The following is a 26,961-nucleotide window of genomic DNA, read 5'->3' as shown; positions in this document are numbered from 1 at the left end:
ATTGAGAGACCACACATCTTGGGCGTAAAGTGGAATTGGAGTGAAGATTAAAAGTGTTCCCAAGTGCTTCTAATCTTTGTTTTGAATTTCTCCACACCAAGGTACGCTATCTTGTTCTTAAATTCTGAAATTTACATTGTGCACGTTATCAATCATGAATGAAATAGATCCTTATTTGTTGCTTCCGCTATGTGTTTTGTATGAGATACAAAACCAGAATTTTTCCTTCACTCGGGTTCTAGTTCACCAATATACCAATCCCAAATCCTTTACGGAGGAGGGTGCAGGCAATGGTCAGGTAAAAGTTCCAAGTCCGGTGGTACAATCCTTGAAGACGGCGGTGGCAGAAAGTTAGGTAGGGCATGAAAACCCTAGGGCGAGTAATAAGGTTGAGTCCAAGAATCTAAGAGGAGTCACGGTTTTCATGCAAGCTGATGGAGTGTTTTGAGCCAGCCATACTAACGTGAAGGAGTGTAATTCTGAGGTAGCCAATCAAAGCTTGGATATCACGCTATCTTTAAATGGTAAGGCTGATTTACATCCAAGGACTGGGAAGGAATTTTCACATATTGATTTGGCTAAGGTGCATGTGGAAATTAAGTCAGATGGCATTCAAGATCACATGCCTCTCACTACTGAATTGTCAAAGGTAGGAGCTGGGCTATCTAATTCTAAGCCCGAAACTACATGGACATGGATTATTAGGATGGATTTTGGCCTTGGGGCCTTAGCCAAGGCACTTACACTACTAGCACTTGGAAAGAGAGACATGAGGGATGACGTGGGTGAGCAAATTGATGAGTATGAGACTAAGAGAGGGAAGGTGATCAATGAGGAAGGAGTTTCCAAAGATACATCAGCGGGGGTGGATAGCCACCCTTGCAGGAAGCAATAAGGTTGTTAAGCTGGAACTGCCAAGGGCTTGAGAACCTTTGGACAGGTCGAAGCCTTCGCAAGATTGTGAGGGAACAAGCTCCCACAGTCTGTTTTCTTATGGAAACAAGATTGGATAAGGATGGATTTGAAAATTTATAGGGTAATTTGCCATATCAGAATAAGATTGTTGTGAAGCACCCTAACTCAAGTGGAGGGTTGGCACTTTTGTGGAAAAATTCTATCAAATTGGAGATTATTAACTATACTGTAAACCATGTTTGGGCTGTGGTTACAGAGGAGGATGGTTTTAAGTGGTTTTTGACTTGTTTTTATGGGTGGCCGGAAGCACAACAGAAGGAAAAATCATGGAGGTTGCTGGAACATTTGAAGACCTTTGTGGAGGGACCTTGGTTGGTTATAGGGGATTTTAACGCTTTTTTACATGCGTCGAAGAAGAAAAGCAAAAGACCACCACAATTTTCACAGGTTGATGCATTCAGGGAAGCTTTGGAGTCTTGTCAACTTCAAGATTTGGGTTACAAAGGATATCCTTTTACATGGAATAATAAGAGACCGGGTGAGGCAAATACTAAAATTAGATTGGATAGAGCCATGGCCATTGAAGATTAGATAGGGAAATTTCAAATGAGTAATGTGATACACTTATTAGCACATGCTTCGGATCATTTACCAATTCTTTTACATGTGCAATCTTTTGTTCCACAAAAACGTGAAAGAGGCTTCAAATTTGAGGAGTCATGGCTGCTTATGGAGGATTGTGAAGCTAAGGTAAAGGAGGCTTAGGATAGTGAAGTGGTTGTTGAGCAGGGACTAGCTACAATCTTGAAATAAATACAAGCTACTGGTTCGATTTTAATGTAGTGGGTTGTGGCAAGGATAACTCCGGATGAAGAAGCTATTAAACAGATCCAAAAAAGGCTAAACCGAATAAATGAAGAAGAGATGACTGCTGACAGCAAGGCCGAGTATCTAGAGCTGAATAAAAAGATGGATGAGCTTCTCCAAAAACAGGAAATCTACTGGGCTCAAAGGTCTAGGATTTCATGGTTGAAGCATGGTGATTGATAGGCCAAAAACGTATTGTGATGAATTAAGTTGATTAATTAGCCAAGTTATTAATTAATCAAATTAACATGCAAATTAATCAAATTAAACAAATCACCAATTAAACTACGTATGCAGCGGAAAATAAATGACACAGTGATTTGTTCACGAATGGGGAAAACCTACACGGCAAAAGCCCCACCGGGTGATTTTAAGGTCACCATTCCCGAAATTCCACTATTATCACAACAAGCGGTTTCAAGTAAAGGATCCCAAGTATCTTACCAACCTATAGTTGAACTCTTACCCCAATACCCAATTGGACTTGTTTTGTAGTGACAATTTCTCATTTCAATGCACGGCTCTCAAGTACGTGACTAACCAATTGCGCGGATCTCAGTACGCGACTTCAATCACCAACTAGAGAAGATTGTTGGCCGCAAAGTTCTTTAATTCATCCACAAGATGAAGATCAAGAAGATGCTTGGTTACAAAACCCTATGGTGCAAAGACACAACAACTTCTTCACAAGAGAGATGAACTAGGACAAGAACTTTGTCTCAAGTCACAATTTACATGAACAAGTATTTTTCAATGCTTGTGCAACTTGTGTACCTTTAACGGCCCTTAAAATAATCCTTTTATATGTCTTGGGTTAGGAGAAAAGAAGGCCCAAAGACATATCCACAGATTGGAATAAAAAAAAAAAACTTAGAATCTGTTTTTCTTAAACCTTGACAGATATAGGTATCGAGATGCTGTCGAGCAGCTATCGAGCCATGGGACTGGAACAGCTCTTTAAACCTCGACACATGCTAGCTGTCGAGTTTTAATAAATGTGCACTTTTCAGCTTGTTTCTTGGACAGACTTGATGACTTCAACACTTGATCTTGAAATACAGTTTCTTGAAGTATAAAACTCATCCTAAATCTACCCAATTACAAGTAAAGTGCGTTTTCTCAAAGGATTAGCCAATTACATAAATGAATGACATATGTTCTTAACTAGTCAAACACATATGTCCTAACAGTCTCTCCCTTTGGCAATCCGTGACAAAACCACAACTAAAAAATGAACATATGAGAGAAGTCATAAATCACTCAACTAGTATTCACTTGTTGAATACAATAAAATCTATCCTAACACAAACTCTTGAAAAACTTTGCAAGAAGAGAGTTTATGGCAAGAAGACTTTGACAATCTGTATTTCTGAAATACTTTAAACAAAACTCATCAAGGCATCTTAGTGTGAAACAGAAATAATAGATTGCATACAAATAAAGAATCATGTGTATAAAGAGAGAAAAGAAACAACACATTTAGAGATAGGTGAAGAAGATATACCTCATCACATATATATCAAAGATAAGCACAACGTATGCAAAAATGGTCATAAGACCTAGGTACAAGAAGAATATGTATCTAAAGTAGAGAAAAGAAAAAGATACAAGTAATCCTCACTACATCCCTCAAACAACAACACTCTCCCTATCAAAAATGTCCTTATGCAAGCTCTCCCCTAAGTATGACTACTCTCATAACCCAAAACTACTCCCCCTTTTTGTCACGAGTGACAAAGGGTAAATTGTCAAGTAGACATCTCATCGGTAGAGCTAGCATCTCCATCATCATCATCCGAAGCATCATCGTCATCACCATCATCATCCTCAGAAACAGAAGCCATAGGAGGTGGTGAAGGAGAAACCTCAGGGGCAAAACCACCCATGGTCGCCTGTTGCCGAGCAATGCGACCAACACTAACATTCACCTGATAGAACTCTGTAGAGAGCGTATCTAGGCGAGCATCCATGTGCTGAAGCTGCGCCATGATATCTCCAATTGACACATCACTCATAGAAGAGGAGGGAACGGAAGAGGCCCGAGTAGATCTAGATGGAGCGGAATGGGAGGAAGAAGCAGCTGAATCCGTCTGTTATGACCTAAACTGTGCCTCACTACGTTTGACGGTAGCGGCGTCTATGGCAACCATGACATGAAAAGGGTCGGAGATGGGAAAAGCAATGAAAAAGTGGCATAAAATCCTTGTGATAGTAGAAGGAAAGATGAGCTTATCACGTGTAGCCGAATCCTTATACATATCTATGATAGAGAAGATAAAATGTGAAGGAAAGTCAATGGTAAGATCCTCAAGAAAAGACAACAGAAAATGAGCACGAGGCTCTGTGATAGAGTTGTAGTGAGAGAGAGGATACAAAACAAAAGTCATAACCATGTTTAAGAAACGAGGACCTTTAGCAAAAGGTCGACATGACGTAAAATGGTGTTCACCCCAATCAGAAGGGCGCTCACAGAAAGCGATGATCATCTCATCTTTGGACATTGTCCGTAGACACTCACAGCCGGGGTAATCAGGATGCGCAACCCTCAGAACATGAAGCACATCGGATACAAACTCCAGTGTGACAACTATGCATGTACCTCGAACATGAGTATGAAAGAGAGGTATAGAAGAATCAAATCCATGCATGTTGGAGTAAAACTCTTGGATTAGCATGGAAGGACATGTGACCGAGATGTCACACAGTGACTCCCATTCTCGTTTGTGAAAAACATCTGGAAGGTCAATGTCGGCGAAGTCCGCCAGAACAACTTGGCATTCCGAATGAACACCTCGTTTAGAAAAGTTCTCCGAGAAGTCCTGATAAGCTTTCTCATCACGGAACCAAATAGAAAAGGGAGTAGGATCAGAAGACAAAGAGCCCCGAGAACGTAAAGGGTTCTGGGACGGAACAAACTTACGTTTTGGTGCCATAAACACTACTAACGTAAACAAAAAGAGAGGGGGGAGAAAGAAACACTCAGAAGAGTTCCAAAACAATTCAAATATAACAAGTATATTGAAAAGAGAGAATGTATGCATGGAAAATACATGAACATGTGACATGCAATATAAACAGCATCATGGGCTCAGCCCAATCTAATCCTACCAACACACAAACAGTTTGCAGACATCTAAATGCATGAGAATATTGTTAGATTGCTAATGTGATGCAATGCATGGAGTTTTTAAGATCAAATCTACAAAACCCAACCAAAAATTGCAATAGTAACTCATTAAATGTGAAAACCCCCAAAATTTATCAAAAACCCCAAAACCTAGGTTTCAAAACATGAAATGCATGTAAATGAGAAAGATTAGATGCGTACCAAGTGAAGAAAAACTTGAATAAGTGTGAGGAAACCTTGGGTAGAGGTTTGGAGTGAGAAAAAGAGGTTTGGGAGGTGAAGAGACAGAGCTATCGAGTGAGAGATCGAGAGAAATGAAGAACTGGATCGCATAGAGCCTTTAAAAAGAGGTTCAATAAATCTCGACAGATACAGGTGTCAAGAGGTGTCAAGACATCTGTCGAGGAAGGTGTCGACCAAAACATCATTGATAGATAGAGCTATTGCGAAGGTGTCGAGGACTAAAGCAAGGACATGAGAACAGAAGCACGATCGATCCACCAGGTATCTAGAAGCTATCGAGAGGTCAAAAGATTTCTCGATCGATCCACCAGGTGTTGAGAAGTTGTCGAGCTTGCGATAAGAACAAGGTAGGAAGCTCGAAAGACAGCCAGGTATCGAGGAGCTGTCAAGGAGGTGTCGAGCTAGCTTTTAAAAGCAGTTTTTCGAGAAGAGAAAAACACAAACATGAATGCAATCAAGCATGCAACTCAACCAATGATCCAATCAACATATTAGACTCTCAAAATCATCTCTCAACAACAATCTGAAGCACATGGATCCCAAAACACACACTCACACACTAAACAAGTTTAACTGATTTTATATTTCAGAAACAAGTCAAAACAGTTTAGTGAGTATACATCAACACATGTAAACCTTGTGATAGCCAAATCACATTGTACCTGCACATATATCAAGAGTAGCAAAAAATATTGCGTATTGTGTGTGAAAACATCGCAAGATGGCATAAGTGTCTTTATGTTATGACGATTTGAGATATGAGAAAATCACTTTAACTCACACACAATCATAACTGTTTGATGGAGATTATCACCTTTGAGGTACATCCTATAATCCCACATCTCCTAGAAAACACACTTACAATCATATTTAAAGCATTTTTGATCTTTTTGCTTTTATTTTCTTTGCATATTTTCTTTTGATTAAGCAAACCATGCATGGGTATATAAAAAAGAGAAAAGAAATACCCAATTATGTTAAGCTTTTGACATTGCACTTTTGCTATGCCGAAGCATACAGATGTCATTTCATGATTGGCGGGTAGCAGTGGTGAGATGGTTATTTATGCCTTTCTCTTAGGAATTTCTAGTCCTACCCGTCAAAAAGAGTGATACGAGTGTTAAGTACAAGAGATCACTTAACCTTACTCATCACAAATAAAGAGCCACAAAGCTCACTTGCTTAGTTGTGCATAGAGAATGCTCATCTAAGTTACAAGAGATACAAAGTTTAGAAAACTCTGTTTCAATGGCCATTTTAAGGTTCCCAAAAACCGATGTACACATACACTATTTTTGTATTTTTCAATTTTTATTTATTTAAACAAACTGAAAGAAGCAAACAAAAACATGTTAAACAGAGCAAAACAATGCATAAAACTAGACTGACTCAAAACAGTAAAGCAAAACACACAAGTAATGCAAAAACAAAAAAACAAAGGGAAGAGAGAGAAAAAGTGAATAACTCACTTGGAACCATTTTCCTTCCACACCTTGGAAGAACCTTTCCTTTTTGCAAATCCTTGAACCGGTGATGAGGGGGATGGATTGAAACCGTTCAAGTTTGAAAGGAGCATAAGGTCTTTGAAAAGATCTTCAAGAGGAGAAAGAGAGGTTTAAAGCTGATTCTGGTTCCTAGATGCTATCATGCCATTGCTCTGTTGAGTAGATAACCACTTATAGAAATTTGGTCGAGTATGACAGCAATACCACAATGATGACAGAGATGCTGCTTCTTCTGTTTAGGCTTTTGGGAGTTGGCCTTCTTAGTCCTAGGGTTTTTAGTTTCCTTCTTCTCAAGCTTAGGGGGTGCTTCTAAGATGGACTTACCCTTGTCTAGGTTCTCACTTGCTAATTTAGTTTTAACATCTTTGTTCTCAAAATTAAGGTTATTAGCAGGAGGAACAAAAACAGTAGTACTAGCAGAAGCAATATTAGAGAAAGAGAATTTATACCCCAATCCTGTTTGATCAGAATCAGATTTCTGAATGCTGAGCATCTCATCCAGATTCGCACTTGAAGTCCTCTCCAATTGAGCTCTAACTTGAAACAGCTCTCCTTCAAGCTTCTTAGTCTTCTCAGCCAAGAAATTGTTCTCGAATCTCAATGCCCCAATAGTTTGATTAGCTTTATCAAACTTAGTGGAAAGCTCTTCACAGTCAAGTTCCACATCACTGAGCTTCTTGGTGGCTAGCCTATAGAGTTTCTCATGCTTCTCAGAAAGCTTGTACATTTTTTCATAGGCTGTATGGATATCATCTTGATCATCCATCTTTTCAAACTTGGATTCCACCAATTCCTCTTCTTCATCCACATCTTCCACAATCCCCTCAGTAGGACTAACAGTGGCAGTGAAGGCATTTAAAATTTCGTCATCCTCATTGTTGGAATCATCCTCAGGCTCAGTGTCTCTCAAAGTAGCAGCAAGTGCCATTCTCTTCCTAATGCTCTTAAGATATGTGGGACACTCTCGTTTTATGTGACCGAAACCTTGACACCCGAAACGCTTAGGTCCTGCGGGAACAGTGTACTGACCGCCATCCCTAGCATCCTTCTTCCCTTTATCTTAGCTCTTAAACTGAGAAGAACTGGATTGTCTACGGTCCTTGTCGAAGCCTTTTCCATTGGCATTTTTCATGAATTTCTTGAATTGCCTAGTGATGTAGGACTTCATCTTAGAATTTTCATCGTATGAAGACTCATCTGTCTCACTACTCTTGGTCTTCAGTGTCATGCTCTTGCCTTTAGCCGACTTGCCAATTCTAGTCAACCCTAGCTCATAGGTTTGTAGATTACCAACCAGCTCAGTCAGAGGAATCTTGTCAATGTCCTTTGATTCTTCTATCGCCGTGATCTTGGCATGGAATCTTTCAGGCAGAGATCTGAGCACTTTCCTCACAATCTTGGGTTCAAGAATGGTTTCACCAAGATTGAAAGCTGAGTTCACTATGTCCTTGAGCTTTGCATAGAACTCATCGAACGACTCATCCTCCTCCATCTTAATTTCTTCAAAGCTTGTAGTGAGCCTCTGTAGCTTCGAATCTTTAACAGCCTTTGTTCCCTCATAGGTTGTCTGAAGGATGGTCCATGCTTCCTTAGCAGTTTCAGTGGAGGATATCTTCTTGAACTCCTCATTAGTGACAGAACTGAACAAGGCATTCAATGCTCTGCTGTTGAAGTTTGCCACCTTGATCTTAGCATCATTCCAATAGACTAGCACTTCTTTAGGCTTGGTCCAGCCTATCTTCATAGCTGGCCACACCTTCTCATCTAGAGACTGCAAGAAAGCTCTCATGCGTACTTTCCAGTATGCATAGTTAGTACCATTAAACAATGGAGGTATAATTAGAGACTGACCTCTACCCATGACAAACAGGGGTCAATGGATCACACACAAAGATTAACCCTAATCAGAGTATGCCTGCTCTGATACCACTTGATAGGCCAAAAACATAGTGACTCTTTGTGATGAATTAAGTTGATTAATTAGCCAAGTTATTAATTAATCAAATTAACATGAAAAGTGTGGTAGTACAAACAAATCACCAATTAAACTAAGTATGCAGCGGAAAATAAATGACACGGTGATTTGTTTACGAATGGGAAAAACGTATACGGCAAAAACCCCACCGGGTGATTTTAAGGTCACCACTCCCAAAATTCTACTATTATGACAACAAGCGGTTACAAGTAAAGGAATCCCAAGTGTTTTTACCAACCTACAGTTGAATCCTTACCCCAATACCCAATTTGACTTGTTCTACAGTGACAATTTCTCCTTTCAATGCATGGCTCCCAAGTACGTGACTAACCAATTGCGCGGATCCCAGTACGCGACTTCAATCACCAACTAAAGAAGATTTTTGGCCGCAAAGTTCTTCAATTCATCCACATGATAAAGATCAAGAAGATGCTTGGTTACAAAACCCTATGGTGCAAAGACACAACAACTTCTTCACAAGAGAGATGAACTAGGGCAAGAACTTTGTCTTAAGTCACAATTTGCATGAACAAGGATTTTCAATGCTTGTCCAACTTGCGTACCTTTAACGGCCTTTAAAATAATCATTTTATATGTCTAGGGTTAGGAGAAAAGAAGGCCCAAAGACATATCCACAGATTGGAATCAAAATAGAACTTAGAATCTATTTTTCTTAAATCTTGACAGATATAGGCATCGAGATGCCGTCGAGCAGCTGTCTAGCCACAGGGCTGGAACAGCTCTTCAAACCTCGACACATGCTAGCTGTCGAGCTTTAATGAATGTGCACTTTTTAGCTTGTTTCTTGGACAGACTTGATGACTTCAACACTTGATCTTGAAACACAGTTTCTTGAAGTATAAAACTCATCCTAAATCTACCCAATTACAAGTAAAGTATGTTTTGTCAAAGGATTAATTAATTACATAAATGAATGACATATGTTCTTAACTAGTGAAACACATATGTTTTAACAGTGATAAAAATCTAAGTTCTTTCACTCTAAGGCTTCACAGAGAAGGAGGACAAATCATATTCGGGGTATTAAAAATGGCCAAGGACAATGGGTGGAAGAATTAGAGGAGGTGGTGGAAGTAGCTTTAGATTATTTTGAGAATCTTTTTCATGCAGGAGCATGTGATTCGATGGAGGAGTGTCTGGCTACTGTTCCACAGATGGTGACTGTTGAAATGAAGGAGGCTTTGTCTGGGGAGTTTACTATAAAAGAAGTTAAAGTGGCCCTATTTCAAATGGGACCTACGAAAGCTCTAGGACCTAATGGTATGAATGCCTTTTTCTTTCAAAAATTCTGGCACATAGTGGGTTGTGATGTTGTTATAGCTATTTTAGATTTTTTAAATAATGGTCACATGCTACCTGAGATAAATCACACAAACATAGTTCTTATTCCTAAAGTGAAAAATCCTGACAAAATGTCTGACTTTGGGCTTATAAGTTTATGTAATTTGATTTATAAGATTATGTTAAAAGTCTTGGCAAACAGATTGAAATAGGTACTCCTATATATCGTTTCGCCTACTCAAAGTGCCTTTGTACCAGGGAGATTAATCACAGATAATGTCTTGGTGGCCTATGAAACATTACATACTATGCATACTAGGAAGAAGGGCAAGAAAGAGACCTTGGCATTGAAATTGGATATCAGCAAAGCCTATGATCGTGTGAAGTGGAAGTTTCTTCAGAGGATTATGGAAAGGATGGGCTTCCCAGCACTGTGGATAGAAAGGGTGATGTGTTGTGTCACTACTCCAACTTTTTCTATTTTGGTGAATGGTAAACCTTATGGTATGATACACCCATCAAGAGGAATACGACAAGGTGATCCATTATCACCTTATCTATTTCTGTTATGTGCAAAAGGCTTTTCTACTCTGTTGGCTAAAGTAGAACTTGAAGGGAGGACAAAAGGGTTTCTATTTGTAGATGGGCACTTAGAGTTACTAATTTACTGTTTGCAGATGATTCTTTGTTGTTTTGTCATGCTATACAGAATGAAGGGCAAGCTATAATGGAAATTCTTCAAAAGTATGCAAAGGCTTCTGGGCAATGTATAAACTTGGAGAAATCTTCAGTTTATTTTAGCAGTAATACAATAGGTAGCCAAAGGCAACAAATTCTACAGATCCTAGAGGTGAAGGAGGTGGAGAGATTTGAATCTTACTTAGGGTTGCCAACATTGATTTTAAGAGCCAAGTATTATACTTTTTTCTTATTTAAGGGATCGAGTTTGGAAGAAGCTGCAAGGATGGAAAGGTATGTCGCTATCTAGAGTTGGAAAGGAGATCTTGATCAAGGTAGTGGCCCAATCTATTCCTACATACACTATGAGTGTTTTCCAACTTCCTTTGAAACTATGTAATGATTTGGATAGTATGTGTGCTAAATCCTGGTGGGGTCAAGTAGGTGATGAAAGAAAAATCCATTGGAAGAGGTGGGATAAGCTGTCAACTTCAAAGATGGAGGGTGGTATGGGATTTCGAGACTTGAGAAATTTTAATTTAGCCATGTTGGCTAAACAAGGCTTGAGAATGATTCAAGGGTGTGATTTATTATTATACAGATACTTTAAAGCGAGGTACTTTCCTCGGTCTTCCTTTCTTGATGCCAAAGAATCACCTGGCTGTTCCTATGTGTGGAGAAGTTTGATGGCTGCCCTACCAATTCTTAGATTAGGTTATTGTTGGAGGGTGGGTAATGGGTCTTCAATAAGTGTAGTGGGGGATAGATGGATCCCTAATCATCCCACAAATACAGTCATTCATCCAAGACAGGAGCTGGTTGGAGAATTAGCATTCTCAGAATTAATTGATCTGGAGTTGCATGCATGGTGAACTAATATGAGTATGTCACTATTTCACAAGGAAGATGCCGAAGCTATATGTAGAATCCCTCTTAGCTGAAGATCTGTTTCAGATTCTATTATTTGGCTGCACAATAAGAATGGTAAATTCTCTATCAAATCTGCCTATAAGCTTGTAAGACGGATTCAATTTCATGGAGATAGGGTTGAATCCTCAAGTGGATGTACTGGGAAAAAAATTTGGCCGATTTTGTGGAAGCTTAAAATCCCAAATAAAATTAAAGTATTTGGATGGCAAGCTTGCCATGATATCTTACCAACATACTATAATCTGTCATGCTAGAAGATCATTATTGAGGAAAAATGTCAATTATGCACCGGAGAATCGAAGACAACAACTCATGCATAGGTTGGCAGTGTTTCAAAATTGCAGAAAGGGTACTTTGTTTTTCGGGATACACTTTAGTTGATGGAATTCTTAGTGGACAAATTAACGATTGAGGAGTTGGAGTTGTTTTGGGTGCAGGCATAGCTTATATGGAACCAAAGAAATAGTGTGGTGCATGGGGGAAAATTGAAAGATCCAAAATGCCTTAGCCAAAGAGCAGCAGAGCTTCTTTAGGAATATCAACAAGCCCAGGCAGTCTCTCAGATTGAACAAACTAGTTCTGAAGTGTGGCAACCTCCTCCGTCTAATGTCTACAAGCTCAACTTTGATGTTGTAGTGTTTTCGGGGCTGGGAAGAACAGAAATAGGTGCTATAATTCGTAATGACAAGGGGGAGGTTATGGCGGCAATGTCTACTGCTGGACCGAGTACATAAAATAGTGAGGAAGCAGAACTTTTGGCCTGCCGAAAATCCTTTGAGTTTCCTGTAGATGTTGGGTTTACAAGATTGATAATTGAAGGTAATAGCGTCAATGTAATACAAGCCATTTCTTCATCTCTACCCAACCATTCAATTCTTGGATATGTGGTAGATGATATTCGTCATTTGATCCAGGGGTTACATTGGCCTATGCCTAATTAGATTAGGAGGGGAGGGAATACAGTGGCACATGTTCTTGCCCAATAGGCTAGAAATTTAGATGAGGATTTGTATTGGTTGGAGGATTCTCCTCCACCTGCATTGGTAGCCTTGTATCATGACATTTCACTATTATAATTTAAAAATGTTTCCTTTTCAAAAAAAAATATTTATGTTAATCTATTTGTAATTTTTTCTTGTATAAATTCAAATATTGACAATGAATCAATAAAACTTAGAAATAAAATTTTAAGTAATTAGACGTGTGTAAAAGAAAAAGGACCACATTTAGCCAACCAAGCCCCAAAATTCACCCGCATTAGGCCTATGCAAAGTTGTGCAAAAATACATGGTTGTTATAGAAACTATGTAAATTTGCATTGACACTATTCATTTTGTTTTTAGTTTTTTATATCCTGAGGATAAAGAAAGAGGGTGGATGGTGGTTATTGTGTGCAAAGAAAGAGAAACAATTAAAAAAAATTGATATTTTAATTAAACGTAGTGTAAAATAGATAATTTGATATGAGATAGTTTAAAAAGTAAATATGTAAAATAAATAACATAGGTTATTATGCTAAAATAGACATGATTTTTTTGCCAAATTTTCCAAATAATACCATTTTGGCAAAAATATATCATGACAAAGTTATTTAATTATGTAGCACATTTTTGGAACTCGAATTTCTCCAAGCAGCTCTCAAGTAGTGGAGCCTATATATTGCTTGGAACTCGAGTTACATAAATGTGCTACATAACTAAATAACTTTTTCAGGATGCTTTTTTCCTAAAATTTTGCTAAAATTATGCTATTTGGAAACTTTGGCTTGATTTTTTGCACGAATTGATGCAAATGCGTTATATTGTATGCTATCCTAATGTGGAGATTTGGGCTCCCTCAAAGCAGCCTATCTATCAATTCGAAGCAACCCAAAAAATTTGGCTACTAGTTTTTGCAATCTTGGTTAGTGAAGTTTATGCCTAACTTGGATTTTTCGCTCAAGTGAGAGTCTTCTCTAACTTGTGATCTTCTATAGCAAATTGTATCTATACTTTTCCTCTTTATTTTTGCAGTGATTATGTCTCTAATAAACACATGTTTTGACACAACTAGGGACGGAGCTAGATATGGACTAGGGGGTCATTGCCCCCCTATTATTTTTAATAAAAAAATATTAGTATATTAATAGGTACTAATTTTGGCAATTTTGTTCAATATAATTACACTTTGTCCCTTTAACAATATCATTGATTTTTCTTTTAAAGTAATGTTATAGCTACAAACATTTTTACAAATTATTGAGGTAGCAAATTCTTATTGGTTCACAAACTTATATCATTTTTTACTTACCAATAATTAATCACCGCACTAGCAATTTTTGTAAAGATTTTGTAGCTTTAGCATTTTCCACATTTTAAAAGGCCATAAAAAATTAATAGATTAAATCTAAAATAAAATATAGAAACCCAAAAAAATTAACCCAAAAAAAACAATTATCAATAGTAAAGCTTAAAAAAAAAGCCCAATCCACATATTTTACCCAAGACAAACAACTTGGTCCTTTAAAAATTTTTAAACATAATATTTTTTTTTCTTTATCCAGCATGCATACAACAAAGAAAAAAAAAAAAAAAAAAAAGCCCCAATAATTAAGTAGTAGAGTTCCAGAAATTTTTTACTGTTAGACATATGTTTGAAAACTTGGAAAATTCAGGGAGTTAATTGCAATTGAAATTTAAAGGAATAAAATGACAGCACTACTAAAGTTGGAAGGAAAAAAAATTATATTTTAACTGTAAAGTTGTGATTTACAACTATGTTTTATGTTGGCTTTATTCAATGACAAAAAGTGTTGTATCCGCTTTAATTTTGTTCCTTGAATTTTGTGGCATTTTATTGTATTATGTTTAGTATTAAGTTGGTGAAGAATCGAGCATGAATTGAAGAACAAGTGGATTTCATGAGAAGCTCATGAGAAGCTAACCTGCGAAAGAGCCATGTGAGAAGCACATGATGGAAGTTGAAGAGTCATGCCAAGCTGTCGATTTCACGAGTGTCTCATGGGTAAGGCCTTCTCGCGAGATACCCGCAAAACTCTTTGCCTGGAGGATTTTTAAGTGACTTTTTTACCCTTCACCCATACTATATATACTCTCATTACCCACAAAAGTAAAGAAGGTCATTCAGAGAGAATAACCCTAGATAGGTTTTCTACAACACACACACCCATCCTTTTAGAGAGAGAGCTACTCATCCTTAGTGAGAAATCATTGTAGCCTCTTCTCTTTCTCTCTCCCATTGTCCTACCTTGAGAGGAGATTTGTAACCAAACACAACCCACATCCTTTTAGCGTGTAGAAAGTGTTTTAGAGCTTGGGAAGCTTTGGGGATTTGCCAAAAGAAGCCGATGAGGCTTGGCGGATGCAATCGAGTGTATTGTGGGATCTAGAAAGCTAGACAAGACATAATTCCAAGAAGCTTTGTTGGAGTAGGAGTTTGGAGGGCTTAGGTGCATTGGGTAGATTAGGCTTGAAGGGTCTCTTGTTATTCGTGTATCCCAACTTATTATCTAGTGGATCGATTTACTACTTGGAGGGCGGTAGAGAGGTTTTTTGCCGAGTTCTTCGATTTCCTCTTTAATAACACATCGGCATGTTATCTTGTGTTTGCATATTTCTTCCCCTACTCTTGTGCTGTACTTTTATTGTTTGTTGTTTATGTTTATGCACTAGAGTAGTTATCGGTTTATTGCACCTCATTTACTCTTGCTCTGCACTTAGATAAGTTAGAATAAGAGCAATCTAGCTGTAATATTTTATTTTGGGGGTCTCAACAAGCTCTTGTGCTTAACACAAATCCAAACTTTCAATTGGTATCAGAAACAGTACACTTGTTTTGGTTTCATTACCTAAGTATGATCCTTGACCCCTTGTGTGTTTTACCATAAATAGTGTTTTGTATGCTTCTATGGATGTTGTTGATTGTAACATGCCATGTGTTTGTATAAATACCTTTATGAGTGTTAATCCTCATAATTGTGATGACATGTTACATGAATCTATGAGTGTTGTTAAAATTCCAAATGTCAAACTCTTGAAGAAAAAGACTAAGAATTTTCATGAGAATTTGAACAAGTTCATTTGTGAAAATAATAAATTTGATTGCTAAGCTAAATGAATCCAACAAATTGGTTGAAAAATATAAGAAACTTCCTGAACATTCTCTTGAAAAACTAAAGGAGTTTGAATGTTTGAATGTGGACTTGGATGCTAAACTTGTTTTGTCTAACAAACTTGTTAATGAGCTAAAATGTGAAAATGAATCTCTTAAGATGCATGCCAAGTATTTGATTGCTGAGCCTATTACTAAAAGGGATGAAAATATTTGTTGCAATCATGTTGTGTTACCCGATTTTGTGCCTATTATGAGTTCTACCTCTAAAAACAAATCGGTGTACATTCTTCCACACAAAAAAAACCAAAAAGTGGAGAGAAAGGCTCTTAAGTCTAAGCCTTCGTTTAGGTCCATCCTAGGGAATTGAGTGGATCTAAGTTTGTTCCTACTTGTTACTATTGCAGTGTGATCGGCCACATAAGACTTCAATGTCCAAAGTAGAAGAGAGAACAAAACCATGTTGCTAGATCCCTTCCCAAAAGGCCTAGTGGATCTAAACACACTATTTGTCACCATTGTGGTGACTTTGGTCATCTTAGAACTCATTGCTCTAAGTTTCAAGATCTTAAAAGAATCAAAAGAAAAGAGAAACTTGAGCTTCTTGGAAGTTGTGCTTTGCAAGAAAAACCAAATTTGGGTGAAAATGGTAAGTTGTTGAAGAAAGTTTTTAATGTTCTTACCTCCTTGTCTATGTGCATCTCCGGTTTTCATTCTTCCAACCCTCGTCTCACCTCTCATAAGACACTCATTCCAAAAAAATCGCTCTATTTGGATGAAGAAGGGTTCCTATGGTTAAGCTTATGCTCTTTCGGTCCTTGATCTAATTCTTTCAATCTTTGTAGGACTTGATAACGCCTTAAAATGTATACTTGTTATATATTTATGTGGGCGTTATCTCCTTTACTATGCTTAATTTGTATAATTAAGTCATGATTCGCATTAGTCCCTATTATTTATCTTTATATAATTTCTTGAATAAGATGTCATTCATTGTGTGTAATTTTTTAATTTTAGGAAATCATGTGAGAAAGATGAGTTTACAGGAAGTTGTGAGAGAATGGAGGCCAAACTAGAATTAAGTGGAGCTAAAGGACCATGCTTAAATTTCTAAGGAGGTGCAGCTAGAGTGCTTGGATCATCTACCATGATTGGAAGCTTCAAATAAGGAAAGAAATCAAAGAGGCAGAATCTGAAAAGGAAAAATCTAATCTGAGCACTGATCAATATTTTGGGTGTATCTCTCCTCAAAAATCCAATTGACACAAGGATAGATGGGTTAGAACCATGATTTAAATATCTACAACTTTCTAGTTTTGAGTTTTTCAAAATTCTCAATTTTTGAAGGCCAAAGTTAACTCACACGTTACCACTGTAAACTTAGAAATTGAAATAGTAAAACTTTTAATTTCTTTGGACAGTTTTACGTTAGGGTATTGAAGGGAGGCTGTGTAGAACGAATTTTGGCAAAGAAAAACTTGTATTTTTCTTTCTCAAATGGCAGCCTAAACTCTTTGCTAGGGCTAGGGGTTATATTTCTTCTATATGGTATGAATATTCAATGTGATTCTTTCTAGGATTTTATCAACGACATATTTGATTGTTCAATTAAATTTCTTTTGATATATTAGTTCTTCCATACTTTCAGTATGTTCAATCATGTTGACTGGATCCAACTATGTTGATTGGAAAAGAAATTTGGACATCATTTTGACTGCTGAAGAGCACAAATATGTGTTTACTCAACCATGTCCTAGCTTTCTTTCATTAGATGCTCATTTTGAGGAAAAACAACAATATCATCGTTGGCAAAAATCTAATGAGATGTCCAAGTGCTATATCCAAGCATCTATCTCAAATGTTCTACAGCATCAAATGCAGGATGTAGAACTAGTTTCGAACATTATGCAAATTTGAAGGAGATGTTTGGTGAGCAAGGCAAGAAACCATGAGGCAAATTTATAATACCAAAATGGCTGAAGGTACTTCAGTGAGGGAGCATTGTCTTACAATGATCTCTAATTCGAATACATTGGAGGTTTTAGGTGCCGACATTGATGGAGAATCCCAAGTGGATATGATACTCCAATCACTACCGGAATCATTCAAGGAATTCAGACTTAATTATAACATGAACAAAAAGATTTGTTCTTTGTCTAAATTAATGAATAAGTTAGTGGCAATAGAAGGCATCCTTGGTACTTCTAGTGTTGAAGCCAATGTGGGTGAAGCTTCTACTTCTCAAACTAAGTCGAAAGGCAAGGGTAAGAAGAAGGAGAAGAAGAAGAAGGACTTTACTAAGCAAGGGGATAAGCAAATTGCCTTAGGGGTTGCCGACAAAGGAAATTGGAAGAGGAATTGTCTAAAGTTTAAAGTTGCCAAGAACAAGGGTATGAAAAGTTCATTTCTTCTTGAAATATGTTTGGTACAGAATCCCATGGATTCCTAGTGTGTGGATTCAAATTGTACTAATCATATCTGCAATTCTTTGCAGGGGTTTCAGGACACCAGAAAGCTGAATGAAGGGGAATTGTTTCTTACTTTGGCTGATGAGAGCAGGATTCCGGTTGTAGTTGTTGGTGTTGTTAATTTATGCTTTGAGTCTAGGGTTTTAATATTGGAAGACTGTCTATTTGTACCTAATGTTCGTAGGAATTTAATTTCTGCAACTTATTTAGGTAAACATGGGTATTGTGTTATCCTAAAGGAGAATGTTGTAATAAAGAAGGAGAAAGTTGTAATAAAGAAGGAGAAAATGTTTATCTGTTCTGGCAATATTGTGGATGGCCGATATATTTTAACTTCAGATAAGCATGAATTACATAATTCTGAATTATATAGTAGCTCTCATGTAAAATTATTAAAGAGAAAGTTTCCTTCTACAAATGATGCATATCTTTGGCACTTGCGTTTAAGTTATATTAATTCAAATAGGATTCAAAGACTAATCAAAGACAGACTTTTACAGCCCATGGACTTTGATGAATTTCCTATTTGTGAATCTTATTTGGAAGGTAAAATGACCAAACGGCCTTTTAATGCAAAAGGTAGAAGAGCCAAAGAGTTGCTTGAATTAGTTCATACAATTGTATGTGGTCCTATTTCAACCCAAGCAAAAGGAGGTTATGAGTACTTCATCACTTTTACTAATGATTATTCAAGATATGGTTATGTGTACCTAATGAGACGAAAATTCGAAGCCTTTGAAAAGTTTAAAGAGTTTAAGGCTAAAGTTGAGAATCAATTAGGTAAACGCATAAAGGCCATTCAATCTGATCAAGGTAGCGAATATCTTCTTGGGGATTTCAAGGATTACCTAATTCAGAATGGGATAGTATCCCAATTGACTGCACCTGGACCTCCTCAACAAAATGGTGTAGCGAAGAGAAGGAATGAGACTCTTTTGGAAATGGTTAGGTCTATGATGAGTTACTCAACTTTACCAATTTCTTTTTGATGGTATGCCTTGGATACATCAATACATCTTTTGAATTTAGTTCCATCAAAATCTATTCTCAAAACACCCATGGAGTTGTGGAGTGGGTGTAAGCCTAGTATGAGATATCTCCACATTTGGGGTTGTCCAGCACATGTGTTAAAAGGGAAACCTAATAAATTAAAACCAAAATCGGAAGTGTGTTTGCTTGTGGGTTATCCAAAAGAAACTAGGAGTTATTTATTCTATAGTCGTAAGGATAACAAAGTTTTTGTTAGTACAATGCTAAATTTTTGGAAAATGACTATATGAATAATTTTACTCCTAGAAGTAGAGTTGTATTGGCTGAAATGAATGAATCTGTAAATAAACAACCATTGGATGAAACTAGGGATGATGTGGCTGTATTAGATACACCACAAGACATTACTTTTGAGATGGCTAATATACAGGTGCCTTGTCGTAATGGGAGAATTGTTCGGCCTCCTATAATATTCATAGGTTTGAGAGAAATTTATGAAGCCATCTCAGAAGAGACTAAATCGGATCCTTACACTTATGATGAAGCAATGAATAATATCGATGCACATCATTGGGTTCAAGCAATGAAATAAGAATTAGATTCTATGTATTCCAATCAAGTTTGGGATCTTGTAGAGGCGCTTAACGGCATTAAACCTTTTGGTTGCAAATAGGCTTACAATAGGAAGAGAGCGATAGATGGAAAGGTTGAAACCTTTAAAGCAAGGCTAGTGGCGAAAGGGTATACACAAGAAGAAGGTATTGATTATGAAGAAACCTTTTCATCAGTAGCAATGCTTATATCTATCAGAATTCTCTTACCAATTGCTACTCATTACGATTATGAGATTTGGAAAATGGATGTCAAGACCTCATTTCTTAATGGCAATCTTGAAAAAGAAATCTACATATTGCAACCGGAAGGTTTTATAGCCAAGAACCAAGAGCATATGATTTGCAAGTTAAAAAGGACCATTTATGGACTTAAGCAAGCATCTAGGTCATGGAACATTAGATTTGATCAGACAATCAAATCATTTGGTTTTGAACAAAATCTTGATGAACCATGTGTGTACAAAAGACATCAAGACAAAGTAGTAATATTCCTAGTGCTTTATGTAGATGATATTATACTGATTGGAAATGATGTAGGGGTAATGTCATCGGTTAAAATTTGGTTGACGAGCCAATTTGATATGAAAGATTTAGGCGAAGCTAACTATATTTTAGGGATCAAGCTTTGGCGAGATCGAAAGAATAAGATGTTAGGCTTGTCACAAGCTGGATATATAAATAAGGTTCTAGAACGGTTTAGCATGCAAAACACCAAGAAAGGATTACTTCCTTTTAGATATGGAGTTCCTCTGTCTGATGACCAAAGGCCTAAGACTCAAGAGGAAGAAAATATGATGAGACAAGTTCCTTATACTTCTGCAGTAGGAAGTCTCATGTATGCCATGCTTTGTACTAGACCGGATATTTGTTATTCAGTTGGCATGGTTAACCGATATCAATCAAATCCAGGACCTAAACATTGGCAAGCTGTAAAGCATATTCTCAAGTATATTAGGAGAACGAGAGATTATATGCTTGTTTACCAGTGTGAGGATTTAATTTCCATTGGCTATACAAATTCAGATTTTCAGTTAGATTTAGATTTCAGAAAATCCACGTCAAGTTGTGTTTTCACCTTAGGAGGTGGAGCCATAAGTTGGAGGAGTGTTAAGCAATTTTGTATTGCTGACTCCACCATGGAAGCCAAATATGTTGCTGCTTGTGAGGCGGCAAAGGAGGCTATTTGGCTCAAGAAATTCCTTTCTGATCTTGGTGTTGTGAGAATTGAGCAAGTTCCTATTACATTGTTCTGCGATAATAGTGGAGCATTTGCACAATCCAAGAATCCAAGAAATCACAAGAAAAGAAAGCATATTGATAGGAAGTACCACATCATTAGAGACATTGTTGCTCGAGGAGATGTGGTTATAGCAAAGATTGATGGTGCAAAGAATCTAGCGAATCCCTTTACCAAAGCCTTGTCCCAAAGGACTTTCGAGTCATATTTGGAAGAGATGGGAGTTAGGTTAGTGCACAATAGTCTTTAGGGCAAGTGGGAGATTGTTAGGATTAGTCCCCTTAAATCCTATTATATGATGCCATGTATGTTATTATGTATGACATTATGTATGTCTTAATGTTGTGATTAATAAAGTTGTTTTATTATAATCTAAAATAATGATAACATGTATATTCAGAAATTATCATATAGTCCATGAGATGTGATAGGCCAAAAACGTATTGACCCCTTGTGATGGATTAAGTTGATTAATTAGCCAAGTTGATTGATTAATTAATCAAAATAACATGCAAACACGTGGTAGCGCAAACAAATCACCAAGGCAAAAACCCCATCGGGTGATTTTAAGGTTACCACTCTCGAGAATCCATTATTATCACAACAAGCGGTTACAAGTAAAAGAATCTCAGTACTTTATACCAACCTACAGTTGAACCCTTATCCCAATACCCAATTGGACTTGTTCTGTAGTGACAATCTCTCCTTTTCAATGCATGGCTCCCAGTATGTGACTAACCAATTGCACGGATCCCAATGTGCAACTTCAATCACCAATTTGAAAAAAGTATTGGCTGCAAAGTTCTTCAATTTATCCTTATAATGAAGAACGAGAAGATGCTTGGTTAGAAAACCCTATGGTGCAAAGACACAGCAGCTTCTTCACAAAGAGATGAACTAGGGCAAACTTTGTCTCCGGTCACAAATTACTTGAACAGACTTTGCTCAATGCTTGTGCAACTTGTGCTTTCTTTGATGGCCCTTAAAATAATCCTTTTATATATCTAGGGTTATGGGAAAAGAAGGCCCAAAGACATGTCCATGAATTAGAATCAAAATAGTATTGAAAAACTGTTTTTCTTAAATCTCAACAGCTAGAAGTGTCAAGGTGCTATCAAGCCACGGGGCTAGAACAACTTCTTAAAGCTCGATAGATGCAGCTGTCGAGCTTTAATGAAGAGCACTTCTGAGCTTGTTTCTTGGACAGACTTGAATGGCCTTAACACTTGATCTTGAAACCTTGTTTCTTGAAGTATCAAAAACATCTTAGATCTACCCAATTACAAGTAAAGTGCGTTTTGTCAAAGGATTAGCCAATTACATAAAAAGAATGACATATGTTCTTATTAAGTGAACCACATATGTCCTAACAAGATGCATAGTATGTGATTTAGTCACAGAAGATATAAGACACAAGTTCTTTGTAAACTCAGAATTTTAGTTTATAGTCGGTGATGAAGTTGGGCGTTTCATCTGCGAAGACTATAACATATCAACTAAGATGATTTGTCTTGATCATGGAATTGGAGACTTCTAGTTGATGTGTTGATATGTTTTAAGAGTTAAGATATATTGAACTGGACCTCTGTGAGATTTATTATTCTCCAAATGACTGTCAAATGAATAATAAATCTCATGACTTTTATTTACATGAACTCTTAATCCTGAGAGGATAATGGACCTGATCATGAAATGTGTGTTGCTTTGATATATTAGGAGTGAGATCTATCCTAATGGTCAAAATCTCAGTATATTAGGTAGCCACATTTAGTGTTGATGGAACATATATTCTCAAGATGGAATTCATAGTCTCTTAACGGAGATATAAAATATTCCCTTGAGATAAATTTAATTGGTGCAGTTATTCAGAGAGTTAGGCCTAACCACTTTAGTAAGGAGTTACTAAAGTATATATTTATGGAATTGGATTTCATAAATATATAATGAATAATTTTAAATGATTAAACCGGGTACTCAAGGAATTAAGATGTAGTAATCTACAAAGTGGCAGTCTACATTCATGACTTTGTATCATTGTTATTAATACCGTTTCGGACCCCGTTTCGGTTTGTCCAGTGGAATGGAATATTTCGGTACCGGCCGATTTCGGCGTACCGTTTTAAGGTGTTTCGGGTTTCTAAAAATTAAATTATATATATTTTTGTAAAACATAAAATTGTCAATTCTAATAAATAAATAACTAAGTTTCAAATAATACAAATCATTTAGTCTTAACTCTTAAGTCTTAAATGTCAATAATAACATCTATTTAACATCACACAACAAGAAGATTTACAAGACAATAACTAAACATCAAATAATACAAAACATTAAGTCTTAACTCTTATGTCTTAAACCTCAATACAACATCAAACAATAGGAAGATTTATAACAAGTCATTACTCATTACATAAACCCATAATAATTAATAACTAATAAGCCAATAAAATTTATAACATAATATTAGTCCTCCTCATCATCATCCATGAGAGAAGGATCAAATTCATCATCAAAAGAACTCCCATAAGAACCACCAACACCCATTGGAAGATTTGTCAAGTCATGTTCATTGTTGTCATCATCATCATCAACATCAATAGTTTCAAGTTCAGCATCCTCTTCCACATTCCCTATGGCTGCTGGTTCATTAAGACAATCCCAATTTACGTCATCTGGATTAAGAAGTGCAGGTTCTTCAGCCACCCAATCTCCCATCAAGTCAATGTTATCCAAGCTTATAGGATCTAATGCATACTTATTCCTTTGAATGTTCCTACCAATGAAATTATTAAACATTAGTAACATTTTATAAATTATAATTATTTGAAAGTACATTTCATTTACATATGAGTAACGATGATAAATTTACCTTTGTCGAAGCCTCAAATTATAATGGACAAAGACCAAATCATTTACTCGCTTATGTTCCAATCTATTTCTCTTCTTTGAGTGAACATGTTCAAATGTGCTCCAATTTCTCTCACAACCAGTTGCACTACAACATTGACTAAGCACACGAATGGCAAATGATTGTAAATCAGGAGCTCCAAGGCCAAATTGCTCCCACCATGAAACTACAATAACAAATAAAAATATAAAATAAGCATTGCCCATGTAATCTTACAATAACAAAAATAAAGGATAAATAGACATATTGAAAGCAAATAGAAATACTATTAAATTATTAATGTTTACCTGGATTTAGTCTCTCTCGTTGGCGGATTGCTAGTGATGTGCCAAAGTCACCAATTGACTTTTTGTACTCATCAAGTTGTGAACTTATTTTGTCTTGAATGTCAGGATCGGGAACCAACCTCATTAGAGTGCTTAGCAACCCTCTTTGAACTTCATTTTGCCTTTTAAATGAAGGCCTAAAGTAAATTGCGGGGTTAAGAAAGCAACCCGTTGCATGCAAAGGACTATGAAGTTGTTTGTCCCATCTAGCATCAATAACTCTAATATAATGTCCATACAAAGAAACTTTGTTCTTTAACCTTCTTTTTATTTCCTCTTTTGCTTTGTCCATTGCTTCATACAAGTACCCCATAGCAGGTTTCTCATCCCCATCAACAAGACGAAGTACTCTAACTAAAGGCTCACTAACTTTCACTATGTGTGTGCATTGAGACCAAAATGAATAATCTTCTAAAACAATTTTACTAATCTCCTTCCCAACAGCGGTCTTAGCATGGGGGCATGAAAGCCATTTATCACTAGTGAACATTTGTCTAAGCTCTTTTTTGAACCTTAGCATGCTTTGTAGACTTAAGAAGTTAGTGGCAAACCTTGTAATTGCAGGACGACATAACTCTCTTCCATTTGTAAAATCTTGCCTCATCAAGTCTAAAACAACTCAATGGTTGTAAATGAACTTTGTTATCTTTTTTGCCTTCTTAATTGCTTCATCAACAAGAGGGAACCACTTAGGATTAGCAATATTCTCCAACATCAAGTCTATGCAATGAGCTGCACAAGGAGACCAAAATAAAGTACCATACTTCGCTGCAATTTTTTTCCGGCTTTTTTATAGGCGAAGCATTATACGTAATCAATTGCACAATATATTCCACGCCAATTTCTTGAACAACAGAATCAAATATATTGAACAACGTTTCAGCATCCTTTGTAAGGCCTGAAGTGTCAATAGATTTCAAGAACATAGCACCCCTTGGACAATACACCAAAAAATTCATTATTGGTTGCTGTTTTTGATTTGTCCACCCATCAGACATCACTGAACATCCATATACTTTCCAATCATTTTTTATATCTACCAAAAAGTCATTAACTTCATGCACAGCATTTCTCAAAAGGGGTCCCCTCAACTCATAAAAAGAAGGCCCCTTAAATCCCGGCCCAATAGAAGCAATGGAATCTATCATAGGTTGATAATAGGGTGATTGAGATGCATAGAAGGGTACATTAGAATGATACCACCATCTTGCCACATTCATTTTTGCATTATCAACCATTGCTTTTGTAGCCAAAGCACTTCTTATAGAGGGTTGAGCACCAGGGGTTGTTCTAGGAGCAAAATAACTTTTAATTTTCTTCTTTTCTCTTATTTGACTCATATCAATGTCAACATCCTTTCCCCTAGATTTTCGTTTACCTAATGTTTGAGGGGGACTCTTTTCAACAACCCTAACCTCATCCTCCTCCTCCTCCTCCTCATCAACATCAAATGGATCACCATATGGGTTCCCAATTTCTGACTGAATCCTCTTTTTAGTTTCTTTAGATTTTTTTAATTCTTCAATCATTTGTTTCATTTGAAACCTGATATCAGATGAAACAACTTTACATGATTCAACTTGACCCCTAATCCCAGCAAGATGATACTTAAGTCTAGTAATACCACCCCCTTTGATCAACTTATTACAATACAAACATATAGTGTTATTTTTTGCGTTCGGCACTGCACGGGCATGAGCCCATGCGGGATCCTCTGATCTTGCAGGGGCAGAGGCCACAGAAGCAGAAGAAGTAGCAGCTGAACTATGATGATCAACCATAGTTTACTGTTCAATGAAATGTAATCAAATTCAATCAAATGCAGTGGCTAAAATTTAATTTAATTTGCATGAAGTGAATGAGCAAACAAATTACATATCTTAAATGAACAAATCACATATCTTAACTTAAGTACACTTAATTCAGTTAATTGCATATCCAAGAGAAAAAAAAAAAAAAAAATAGAAGCTCATGACAATCCGAGAGAAAAAAAAAATAAATCCACAACAAATGACTTCAAAAATTTCTTACAAAAATTGCAAATAGGAAAGCAGCATTATTACAATTGCTCAAGATTCTATTCTAAACTAAGAAATAGGAAACACATCTACCTATTTGCAATTTCTCAGATATTCTCCACAGTCCACACTTCTATCAAATGCAAAACAATTCGAGAGAGTGAGGGTAGAGAAAGAATACCTGCCTGAAGCTGAACTGTTGAGCTTCAATCCGAGAGAGTGAGAGAAAGAAGGAGTCACGAGAGAGTGCGATGAGCAGTGGGCACAGCGGCGGCAGTGAGTGAGAGAGGTATTTGAGAGTGAAAGAAAAGAATGGGAGAGAAGAGAGAGCCGAATAACTGTTGAGCTTCAATCCGAGAGAGTGAGAGAAAGAGGGAGTCACGAGAGAGTGCGATGAGCAGTGAGCTGAGCACAGCGGCGGCAGTGAGTGAGACTGTGAGAGAGGTATCTGAGAGTGAAAGAAAAGAATGGGAGAGAAGAAGAGAGAGCCGAATAGAAAAAAGAATCAGAAGATTAGGTTTTTACTTTTAGACTTTAGTTAAGTCCAAAACGGCGTCGTTTGGACTTTTCTTTTTTTTTCTTTTTTTTTTTTCTTCCCATAGACCAAATCAGGTACCGGCCGAAATTCACATTTCGGCCGGAATTGACCGAAATTTTCCGGAATGGCCGGAATGGGCCGAAACCCACCGAAATTTGGCCCGAGGTGGAACGGTGAGTATCTCGGTACCGGTTTGCATACCGGAACGAA

At 37.0% G+C, this 26,961-nt stretch overlaps 3 protein-coding genes across 3 annotated transcripts; 1 reads left to right on the top strand and 2 right to left on the bottom strand.

The window, feature by feature from the left end:
- The first annotated feature begins 290 nt into the window (after nucleotides 1–290).
- Nucleotides 291–11,484, top strand: LOC142633609 (uncharacterized). Its single transcript, XM_075807850.1, has 9 exons — nucleotides 291–298; nucleotides 454–823; nucleotides 1,036–1,453; nucleotides 1,547–1,665; nucleotides 1,759–1,954; nucleotides 9,764–9,913; nucleotides 10,193–10,536; nucleotides 10,644–10,906; nucleotides 11,025–11,484. Exons 1-9 carry the CDS (start codon nucleotides 291–293, stop codon nucleotides 11,482–11,484), a joined length of 2,328 nt encoding a protein of 775 aa, XP_075663965.1.
- A 668-nt stretch (nucleotides 11,485–12,152) lies between these two features.
- LOC142633603 (uncharacterized) lies at nucleotides 12,153–24,685 on the bottom strand. The gene is made up of 4 exons (XM_075807846.1): nucleotides 24,157–24,685; nucleotides 23,831–24,035; nucleotides 23,493–23,734; nucleotides 12,153–12,325 (listed from the first exon to the last, which is right to left on the bottom strand). The coding sequence occupies exons 1-4, from the start codon at nucleotides 24,683–24,685 to the stop codon at nucleotides 12,153–12,155; spliced, it is 1,149 nt and encodes a 382-aa protein (XP_075663961.1).
- Nucleotides 24,686–24,890: 205 nt separating this feature from the next.
- On the bottom strand, nucleotides 24,891–25,976 carry LOC142633596 (uncharacterized). Its single transcript, XM_075807841.1, has one exon. It carries the CDS (start codon nucleotides 25,974–25,976, stop codon nucleotides 24,891–24,893), a length of 1,086 nt encoding a protein of 361 aa, XP_075663956.1.
- Between the last annotated feature and the right edge of the window lie 985 nt (nucleotides 25,977–26,961).

The sequence above is a fragment of the Castanea sativa genome, chromosome 5, assembly GCF_040712315.1.
Source record: "Castanea sativa cultivar Marrone di Chiusa Pesio chromosome 5, ASM4071231v1".
Taxonomy (NCBI): Eukaryota; Viridiplantae; Streptophyta; class Magnoliopsida; order Fagales; family Fagaceae; genus Castanea; species Castanea sativa.
The sequence above is the reverse complement of the archived record's forward strand: the minus strand, read 5'-3'. Positions and strand labels throughout refer to the sequence as shown.

What these genes read in the sequence shown, in the direction of transcription:
- LOC142633603 (XM_075807846.1), bottom strand. Translation starts at nt 24,685, where the DNA reads ATGTTCACTAGTGATAAATGGCTTTCATGCCCCCATGCTAAGACCGCT. An exon ending in AATTTGAGGCTTCGACAAAG is followed by an intron (nt 23,735 to 23,830) that starts GTAAATTTATCA and finishes TTTCATTGGTAG; the next exon opens with GAACATTCAAAGGAATAAGT. An exon ending in TCTTCCAATGGGTGTTGGTG is followed by an intron (nt 12,326 to 23,492) that starts GTTCTTATGGGA and finishes CAACATCTACAG; the next exon opens with GAAACTCAAAGGATTTTCGG.
- LOC142633596 (XM_075807841.1), bottom strand. Translation starts at nt 25,976, where the DNA reads ATGGTTGATCATCATAGTTCAGCTGCTACTTCTTCTGCTTCTGTGGCC.
- LOC142633609 (XM_075807850.1), top strand. An exon ending in ATGGAATAATAAGAGACCGG is followed by an intron (nt 1,454 to 1,546) that starts GTGAGGCAAATA and finishes TACACTTATTAG; the next exon opens with CACATGCTTCGGATCATTTA. An exon ending in GATTTCATGGTTGAAGCATG is followed by an intron (nt 1,955 to 9,763) that starts GTGATTGATAGG and finishes TTTTTCATGCAG; the next exon opens with GAGCATGTGATTCGATGGAG.